The sequence below is a fragment of the Anser cygnoides genome, chromosome 12, assembly GCF_040182565.1.
Source record: "Anser cygnoides isolate HZ-2024a breed goose chromosome 12, Taihu_goose_T2T_genome, whole genome shotgun sequence".
NCBI classification, from domain to species: domain Eukaryota; kingdom Metazoa; phylum Chordata; class Aves; order Anseriformes; family Anatidae; genus Anser; species Anser cygnoides.
In genome coordinates this window covers 4875162-4885421 of record NC_089884.1, presented here as the reverse complement: position 1 = coordinate 4885421, position 10260 = coordinate 4875162, and the positions used below count along the sequence as shown (strand labels likewise).

Sequence of the window (10260 nt, the reverse complement as noted above, 5' to 3'; positions counted from 1 at the left end):
ATGTGAAGGACTGTTAGGGAATTAACATAGAAGAATCTATCTGTTTATATCCGAGAATTAATAAGATTTAGCTTGGAAAAGGGTAAGCAAAACATGCAGAGAGAAAAGCAGTATGAATCACACTGAGAGCTACCTGTGTGCTGGCACTTCATATCATCACTTTGCCAGAGGCATCCTCAGGTGCTACTTCTGGGCCAGGATCAAGGCAGACGCACTGCTGGCCCACCCTATCCTCACACTCCAGGAAATTTACTGAAAAAACAAACAAACCAAACCAAACCAAACCAAAACCAAGCATATAAATTATAAAGCGCCAGTTAAGAAAAGGCTGAAGTTCCTGTGCATGCTGACAGAGGAGAGGGGTGCTGTGCAGAAATCTTGCTGCTTTTCAGAGTGGAAAAAACTTCCCAGGCTCAATGCCTGCAAGAAATATTCCCCAAGTTTCTGAACAACCAGTAACCCAACACCTGGGGAAGCTCTATATCGCCCACGTGCATCCGGCTAGCTTTTTGTCATTTTCTGTTACAGCTCAAACTAGCCACTGCAGGCAGTACAAAGTGAGTGAAAACACTCTAATAACAACCAGGTTTTGAATGCGGGTTGAGTCAGTGCTGTTGGTTTTGTTCGCTCACTACGGCTCTTGTGCTCCACCCTTTTCTTTTTTTTTTTTTTTTTTTTCTTTCAGCTTTTGCAATCTGACAGAAGCGGGTGGAAGCAAGTTGAGAGAAAAGACATTCCCCTGGAAAGCAGCTGGAGGACAGTCTTTGACCCCTGCCTGCACCAGGTAAAGGACAGAGGACCGCACTGCTCGCTTTACCTTAAACAAATCCCCCCAGGAGATCCGTTCGTGGTTGAACTGATTTTCCAGGTAAGACCTTTTTTTCAACCCTCAATTTTGGCAGCTGAGCACTTCATAACCAGGAAGTTAAATACGACTGAGGACAAAACACATCAGAAAATGGCTAGGTTGTGTAACGGCAGAGAGAGAAACGTTCAGCTACAGATGCCTCCTTTTACGTCAGTGTACCAGATACGCTGCTTTATTTACTTGGTTATCAGCCTCAAACAGCTCGGGCATTGGTGCCATCTGACATATTTCAGTTACAGCTATTGAAAGGGACTTGTAAACAACTACATGAAACACAGAAAGACAAAAAAAAAAACCACAAAGGTTTCATACAATACAGAGGTTTCACCTACTTTGGCAAAGTGAAGGAAAGGAAGAAAAAGGGAGGGGGAAGGGATGCTCGTTGCTGGTGAAGCTAGCTTTCTGTTCCCACTGCAAGAGCTAAGTTTCTGCGAAGTCCATCTCCAAAAATTAATAGAGTTGTAGTTGCGATGCTTTGGGGAAAAGCTTGGGAACAAGGTGGAAGCTGAAGAAAGAGAAGGCCCAGAATAATGATCAGATACTCTTTACCTGATGTTTGATAATTCCGGCCTGCTCTTTAAATCTCTTAGATGTGGTGGTGGCATGATGCAATAGTTACAGGTCTTTGACCATTTGCATCCTAAATGTGGGTAGCCACCCTGGGAACACCCTCTGCTCCTGCCAGGACATTACGAGAAATGGAGAGCTTGTATTTTCATTGCTTTCTTTATATACTGAAACTATATAAAATTTCCATACAACTCGGTGGACACTATTTTTCATCATATTAAGAACTGAATCCTGTTGGAACAGTCAGAGTTTTTTCTTATGGTTTTATCTTAAGAACCACACACAGGTACTTTGAGAACATTTTGGGACGTTTCAGGTCAATGATCTGAACAACAGTGCTCTGTGCTCAGAGCCATCTGAAACTCACTGGTGCCCAGGGTGGAATAAGAAAGGTATTTGGCCACATTAAAATCCCATTTCTTGCCACCCTACACCACGGGCTCAGGTCTTTGGGCTGCTTTCTTCCCTCGTGCTCATGTAACACAGCATCCTGCTAAACCTGCTGCAGATGGGACAGGGAGGGCAATGCCTGCTGCCTGGGAGACAGCTGCCTCCCCGAAACACGACTATGAGTGCAAATACACCCCCAAAGAGACTGATGTCAGAAAATGTGGGGTCCCTGAAATTTGCATTTTTGGCCCAAACCTTGGTTTCCTCCCACTGCTGGTGCAGGGCGGAGGAGCAGGGCCAGGAAGATGAGTCCTGCTCAGGGAGTGGCTCCCAGCGGACGAACCAAAAATCTCCCACAGCCTGTTCTGCCTCTGTGGCTGTAAAAACAATTCTGGGCTCCAGATCACATCTGCTACCTCCAGCACCGAGAGCAGACGCAGGTGTGACTGGCCTCTGCCAGCCTGCCCAAATAACGGAGGAAACACCATGGACGGGGGGGTTTATTTCAGATGCAGTTGCAGAGGAGGCTCTAGATTGCTCTGCAGTGGCGGGAGGGTTGGCTTTCTGCTTCTGCTTTGCTGAGTCAAACCACAAGTAAAGCAGTTCAGAGCTGGAGAGTCTCAGTTCCCGTAATTTCTAGTGAGGAAACAGAGCTGTTACTGTTTTTGTTCCTTCCTACCGAGATTTGTAGCTTTGCTGGGCAGGAACTCTCTGCTGAAATGTGCTTAGCACAGCCGGAGCCTCTTGTCACAGCTGTAAAAGAAACAATTAAAAATAACATTTGTGCTCATCAGCAGTGCCCCATTGGCTTCCCTCAGTGCTAATACTTGCACTCAGCTGCCTTTGATAGGACCATTTGTCAAACCCTGCTCCTCTTCTGAGCAGGTTGCTCATTCTGATGACAGCCCCGTTATAACAGATGGGGAAGATCCTTCCATTACTTCTGACACAAGCTATGGTATTTTCTTCACCCTTCTCCCAGAGGCAGTATGGACATCAAAGAGTATTTTGCCAGAATTTCTTATCGGGGCTCCTACGACAAACCGGACCTGGAGACCTTGACAGAAATATTCCAGCACCACATCCAAGCAGTCCCTTTCGAGAACCTCAGCATCCACTGCGGGGAAAGCATTGAGCTGGACCTGGCAGCCACTTACGACAAGATAGTGAAGAGGAAACGCGGGGGCTGGTGCATGGAGAACAACCACCTCTTATCTTGGGCCCTGAAAACCCTAGGGTATGATGTCACCCTTCTGGGATCGAAAGTTTATGTCCCGGAGTATGATGCATACGCTGATGACATTGACCATCTGCTGCTAAAAGTGGTGCTTTGTGACAAATCCTACATTGTGGACGGCGGTTTTGGGATGGCCTACCAGATGTGGCAGCCAATGGAGCTGATTTCGGGGAAAGATCAGCCTCAGACTCCCGGCATCTTCCGCTTCCTGGAAGAGGATGGGACTTGGTACCTTGAGAAGGTGAAAAGGAAGCAGTGTGTTCCCAACCAAAGCGTCTCCACTTCTCATAATGTGGACAAAGAAGTTTGCCGGCGAGTTTATCTCTTCACCCTCCAGCCACGAGACATAGAAGAGTTCAGAGCCCGCAACCTGCACCTGCAGACTGCGCCGGACTCGCTCTTCGTTACGAAGTCCATCTGCAGCCTGCAGACAGCCGACGGCGTCCGGGCACTGGTTGGCTGGAAACTTACTGAGATAAAGTACAATTATAAGGATAACATGGATCTGGTGGAAATCAGAATCCTTGCAGACGAAGAAATGGAGAAAACACTGAAAGAGAAATTCAGTATAACACTAGATAAGAAATTTGTACCCATCAATACAAGCAGGTTGTCTCTGTTTTAACTCACTGTCTGAATTATAATTCAATCTAGTGGCATTACATGCAGTTCTCCCCCCTCTTTTCTGACAAGCATCTAAAGGTTAAGTTTTCTCTTTCCATCTACCCCAGTGTAAGGCAGAACAGATTAGCATGAATCTGGAAAATAAATTGATTTTCACAACTGTTCCTGCATCTCTCCTTGGTTTGGGTACAAATTGTTTCTTCCTCACTCAATCAAATCGCTCCCCTTCTGTTTGTGCTTAGCTGGCAGCAGACGCTGCCCATTCCCTGCTCCTTTCACCTCTTAAAAGCTTTTCCCACGATACCAGAGCAGCAGGGCAGGGCGATGGAGCACTATGTCCCTTTCCTTATTACTTTGGTCTGCCACCTGGGGAAAATCATACCCACATCTTAAATGAATGCTATTTTTTTGAAATGTAATAGCCAGAAAAATAAAGACATCCAGTGCCATTTGCTACAGTAAGTCATAAGCCTCTCCATTATGCTCTTGCACTCCTAGCACCCTCTCACATAGCAGTCGGACAGTCCCTCCAGTACCGAGGGGCTTTTTATGGCCTAAAACCAGTGATGAGAAATGCTAGGAGACAATTCTGCCTTGTTTCAGACTTTACATGACTCCTGTTCTCTCAGTGACATAACCAAAAAGCAGAATTTCTTCAAACTGAAAGCATCTCCCATGGATTTTGTTTGTGACCACCCAGCAGAGGACTGCTGGGAATGCACTCTCCTTGCACAAGAGCATTGCTCCTACTCCAAATGTTATTGCACGTCAGTTATTTTGACCGAATTCAAACAAGTGCACAGAGTTATTTTTCCAAAACATATCTGCTTGACTGAGAATGTGTTTGCAGTGGTACTAATTATATTGATACAAGGAAAAAACGATGAATCTTAATCAGATACCTAAAGGCTAAGATTGTTAGTATGAGAAATTACACAAATGTAATCACTTTGCCCTTTGAGATGATGCTTGACGTTCCTTTATGTACAAATCACAGAAGCATTACAACTATGTACTTACAACTAAGTAAATCATGTAAGTGAATTAGAACTACATAAAAAAAAAAAATTGTGAAATTTTCATTTTTTTTCCCGCCCATATTGCAACCTTTATTCCCAAAGTAAAAAAAAGTAAAAAAAAAAATCATTAATCACTGCAGTTGTCCTGATTGTTTGCATATGCAGATGTTTTGCAGCCAAGGCTTTTAAGAATGCAAGGACTCGCCGTCCCTTCATTTTTGTTTGTTATGCAACGTGTGCAGCTTCCTACAACTAGAAATTTACAGTTAATAAAAGCAGCTGCTATTCTGCACCTTCAAAATGTATTTCTTAGTGACACAGGTAGTTCCCCAAATCCGCGGCTTCCCAAAACTCATCTGTGTGTGACTGGCCGCACGTGTTGGTCCCTTATGCCACACGTGGGCCTCCCCCAGCCTATGGGGAAATGAAATGTTAGTGCCCAGGGCCAGCAGGACCTGTTCCAGGATCTAGCTGGTCTGGAAGCTGCCCAAAGCCGACGTATTTACCCCCACAGTGCCTGGTGGCTGGGGCAGAGCTGTGGGATGGAGGCAGCCTGGCAGCACAGGCAGCTCGCATGGAGGCGCGGGCAGCAGCTGCAAGGCGTCTGTGGAAACCCAGGCCTGGGAAGCACCCCGTGCCTGGCCTCTTCTTGCACTTCGGGCTGTTTCGTCGTCTCAGGGGAAGGGGTAAGGGGCTTAGCTCATCGCTGCAGAGATGCAGCACGCAAAGGGCAAGCAGTAATAGGAAAAAGAGCGCTGTCCTTTCAGCTGACTCAGCCCCCAGGGTGCGTGCCCTGGCTGCGGCCCATTGGCACAGCTCAGCACCTCCGGCCCTGAGAAATCACATGCGGCTCTGCCAGGGGGAAAAAAATAGAGGCTCTTCAGCTCAGATTTCACTAGCTTGCTTTTTTCCTTATCACAGACTTCAGAGGCAAATCCTTAAAGGCATAGCGGGCTCTGGGAGTGCTGTGCTCGGGCAGTAGCATCCTCACTGACTGAGGACAGGGCTTGCAGGGTCTTGGACAGCTGAAGGCCTTGGCAAACCTGGCCTTGCTGCTTGGGGGGCCGGCACCAGCTGCCAAGAATGACTCGGTGCTCTGCGATTAATCCTATAGTGGCCACCCCCCGCCAACTGATCAGTGACTTGCTTGGCTTGGATTAGTAGCTCTTAGTCCTAAATCGCTTCCTACAGGGAGCCAGGCCACGTCAGTGTCACTGATGTTACAGCTGTACCAAAATCTGCAGTCTTGCTTTGCAGCTTCGGCGTGGGTGCAGCCGGCAAGGTGCCCCGGAGATTGAAGCATCGGGGTGATCTGAGGGGTTGCGTACGGGGTGACAGCCACTTGCACGAGGTGCTACCTGTGACGTGCTGCTCCTTTGTGTTCCTGGAAGGCTTTGGCTCTCAATCAGTAACGTGGGAGGTTTAAACCTACTCAACATTGTAAGCAACTTGGGGAATGCATCATGTTCTGGCTCTTTGTATAGCTCCTACTGCAGTTAATTGCATGACAGGGCTTTCTATGCACATGTCAAAACAACGAAAGCGATAAGGCCACCAGAACATAAAATATGACAAAACCATCTGCCATCCTGTCCGGTTCTGCTGGAGGAAAATCCTGCCCCTGCCAGGCAGCAAAAGGCAGCCTGGATCTTTAAGGGCAGCAGTGCCTGGTGCAATCGTTCCTGGGAACTTTGGAGCAAGCCAGCCCAGAAAGCCTGCGGCTCCTGGCATAGAGGTAAGCACCCGTGCGTCTGAGCTCTAACTCCAGTGCGTAGCTGCGGGTCAGCCTGGCTGGAAAAGCCCACCCCTGCGCGTCTGCATACCATGTGCTTAGGCACTATAGGCATGTTAGCAAGGTATAAATTACAGCAACCCCGGGGTCGACACCACGCGTAGCATTGTGAAGCCATTGTCAAAGTACAAAGATCAAGCACTCGAGACTAACTTGTTTTATGCTGAGCCTGAGTGTATGAAAAAGCCGGCTCCTGTCTTGCAATGCAGCTTAAAATCAAATAAATCGTAGAGGCATGTGCAAAAGGATCCTAGCTTGGAAGTCTCTCTTGAATTTTAGCAGTGAAGAACTGTTCCTACCACTGAGGTGAATTATGAAAGGATTCAGTGATCCCGGGGGAGGCTTGCAAACAGGCACAACTCCTGCCTGCATCCTGCTGCCCACTGAGCTGCTCCCGTGAACGTGCACAAATGGAGCTCGGCTGCTGTGGGAGCAAAAGTAAATCAGACCCAGGTCTGAACTGGGGCAAAGAGATTTATTTTGCAGCCCGGTTCGGGATGCAAACCATCCCCTGGGCAAGGGCTCGTGCTGTGTTACAGTCCTGTTGCGGTGGTCACTGTTGTGCTGGGAAGAAAAGCTGCCTCTGGGAAGCCAAGAGAGCGAACAGCGGTTTACACGGCTGTTACCTGCCTATATTCACTAGCACTGGTGGTTTTGTACTGCAGCCTTATTCTTCTTACACCTATTTCAGTATTAACAGAGATCAGAGCCTATTTTAGCAGCAACCACAGGCCTATTTCTATTACACAACCTCTATTAAATTGATGAGGTTCCAAGCTGGGGAAACTGAGGCACGGGCTATGCATTTCCCCAAACCCATTTTCTCAAAGCTTTGCTGTGTACAGTGCCCAGGGAGGCGCCCACGGCTGGCAGAGGGGCTGCTCATACACCGTGCTGTCCCCGCACCAGGGCCCTTGGGGACTCGGACACAGGAGATGAGCTACAGGGAGTGCACCAGGGCTTTGGCTGCTGGCCTGGAGCACGGACTGATGGGCACTTGCCCAAAAGAAAATGTCAAGCTTATGAGACCCACCAGGCTCGCAAGGCTTGCAAGGCACTCGCTTGGGCCCCTCCTGGGCCAAGAGGTGAAGCTTGGTACCATTGTGAGAAAGAGATGTTTCTATCTGGCTATGCAGAATGGCTGAATATGGGAATAGAGAGAAAAACAGGGCAGAGCACCACAGGATGGCCTTGGTAGCATACATGTACGTGGGTCCATGTCTGTAGGGGGGCATGGCTTTCTACAAACAGCGTTTCCAAGGAGATCTTGCCAGAGATGAGTGCCCTTGTCCTTATAAAGGGGTAGAAAAAAAAAAAAAACACACACACAAAAAAAAATGCAATATCAAATAACATTACTGCTTTTTCATGTAGCTTTGCTGGGTCTTTTTGAAATTAAAAGGTTTATTTCTTATTCCCTTATGATAGTACTCAATTTTAGCATATTTTCCCGTGTCACCCATTCTGACTGTTGGTACTAGTACAAATCAGCAGCAATACAACTAAGTCAAGTGAGTTATGCTGCTGGCATCAAAGTTGGGGTTAAAGTCTAGAGATTAGGTCTTCTGATGTGCTTACCTTCCTGGACAAGGGTATTTCCACTTATATATCTGAGATGGGATTTTTAAAAGCTCCTTGCACTCCCAGACACCGGACCGAGCTGCTGTCACTGCTAGGGGAGCAGGTGGACCAAAGCTGAGAATAGTTGTGGCTCCTGCATCATCTACATCAACACATTTTTGGGAAATCCTCCCAGGGAATGCGTGACTAATTTCAAGGAGAAAAAAATCCACAGACCTTTTGGAACTTCATACAGTCCTTAGCAGATCGTGAATCGTTTTGGTTAAAAAATAAAAATAATAATAATAATAATAAAAATATATATCTCCTTGCATGGAAAAAAAAAGCCAAATTAAATCTAAATTAAAGGCAAAACAAATCCTTGCAGATACTGTATGAGTCAGTGGATTAGAAGTGTTACAGGGAACCTTTTGCATCTCGGCCATGCAGCCAGTACCAATGACAGTCTCTTTCTGCTAATGAAAAGAAAGGGGATCACCGACATGAAGACATAAAATACATACAATAATTTGAGCTGAGGCTAAGGTCTTTGATTTGTAAGAGATAGTAGAAGAAACCAAAAGCCACTGAATATGCCTTGAAGGCATTCTTAATAATTATCAATTCCCTTGACCCGTAGGTTAGAAAAATTAACAATCTCTTCCTTTCAACAGCCAGGGTCAAAGCGCTGTCTGAACTCCACAGGGAAACTAAAGAGATTAAGAAAACAACAACCTACTTCACATGGAAGCTTGGCTGAAACGCTGACAGGCTGAGAAGTTAATCCCAGTTAGCTGAAATCATGAATGTAAAAATTTCCAGTTAAATTTTCTGTGATAAAGAATTGCTTGCCTGTTACTATAAAAGAAACAGGAAAAAAAAAAAACTGTGACTTTTATGCTGATTTGGGCTAACAGCTGTTTGCAAACCTGTTGTTTGCTAGTTTTATAAAATTTTTGCCATGCGGACCCTCATCTGGGGCCAGAGATTATTATGTGCCATGTCTGTGTTTTCCTATAGCAAAGTTATCCACCTGGGTTGAAGACAGTATCTGAGAGATAAAGCTTTACTGTCACCTGCTCCTATCCTCACCTCTTTCTTAAGAAATAGAGATGACAGAATGCAGGTTAGACCTGCTTGATCTCCTACCAAAGGCACAGGTTTCTTTCAAATCTTCACTGAAATGGCCTCAGCTACATTTACAGGCTGGTTAACCTGTGCTGCAGAAATAAAATAGGAGCGAACCCCTTGAGAGCTGCACAACAGTAACTGGCTGTTTTCCTACTCACACAGGCAAAATGAACATTCAAGAGTATTTCGCAAGAATTTCCTACGATGGCTCCCATAAGGATGCAGACTTGCAAACCTTAACAGTCATCTTCCAGCATCACATCCAGACGATTCCTTTTGAAAACCTCAGCATGCATTGTGGGGAGACCATTGACCTGGATTTACAATCTATTTACAATAAGATTGTGAGAAAGAAACGTGGTGGATGGTGCCTGGAAAGCAACTACCTTTTATTTTGGGCCTTGAAAGAAATAGGGTATGACGTTTGTATTCTTGGAGGAAATAGTTATGATCCAGCAGAGAAGACATACACTGCTCACATAAATCATATCCTGCTGAAGGTGGAGATCAAGGGATGCCCCTATATTGTAGATGCTGGCTTTGGTGGTGCCTATCAGGCATGGCAGCCAGTGATGCTGATTTCTGGGAAGGATCAACCCCAGATCCCTGGCATCTTCTGCATCAGGGAAGACAACGGCATCTGGTACTTTGAGAAAGTCAAAAGGAAGCATTATATTTCTGAGCAAAGCGTCCCTCCCACTAATACAACAGAAATGGGCAATATCAGAAAAATATATTCATTCACTCTTAAGCCACGCCATATAGATGACTTCCAGGAGCTAAACACATACCTACAAGTGTCTCCGGATAACATACTTCGGAAGAAGTCAATCTGCAGCCTCCAGACCACTGAAGGGATTTATGCCTTAGTCGGGTGGACCTTCACTGAGATGAAGTACAACTACATGGAGGACACGGACCTCCTGCAGATCACAACTCTTACAGACGAAGAGGTTGAGAAGACACTGAAAGAAAAATTCAATATAGTGCTAGAAAACAAACTGGTACCAGTAAACGTTCGTGGCTTGCCACCTAATATGGTGGATACGATCTAATTCTAAATACTGTT

The 10260-nt window shown here is 46.1% G+C and overlaps 2 protein-coding genes across 3 annotated transcripts; both read left to right on the top strand.

The window, feature by feature from the left end:
- The first annotated feature begins 695 nt into the window (after window positions 1-695).
- On the top strand, window positions 696-3853 carry LOC106044861 (arylamine N-acetyltransferase, pineal gland isozyme NAT-3). The gene is made up of 2 exons (XM_013195052.3): window positions 696-868; window positions 2811-3853. Exon 2 carries the CDS (start codon window positions 2818-2820, stop codon window positions 3688-3690), a length of 873 nt encoding a protein of 290 aa, XP_013050506.1. The 5' UTR covers window positions 696-868; window positions 2811-2817; the 3' UTR covers window positions 3691-3853.
- On the top strand, window positions 711-10246 carry LOC106044860 (arylamine N-acetyltransferase, liver isozyme-like). Of its 2 annotated transcripts, none has more exons than XM_013195051.3 (2): window positions 711-868; window positions 9354-10246. In XM_013195051.3, the coding sequence occupies exon 2, from the start codon at window positions 9359-9361 to the stop codon at window positions 10244-10246; it is 888 nt and encodes a 295-aa protein (XP_013050505.3). In that variant the 5' UTR covers window positions 711-868; window positions 9354-9358. The 2 variants fall into 2 exon arrangements, with proteins under 2 accessions (XP_013050505.3, XP_047931066.2); XM_048075109.2 differs by lacking the exon at window positions 711-868 and adding an exon at window positions 4070-6443.
- The last annotated feature ends 14 nt before the right edge of the window (window positions 10247-10260 follow it).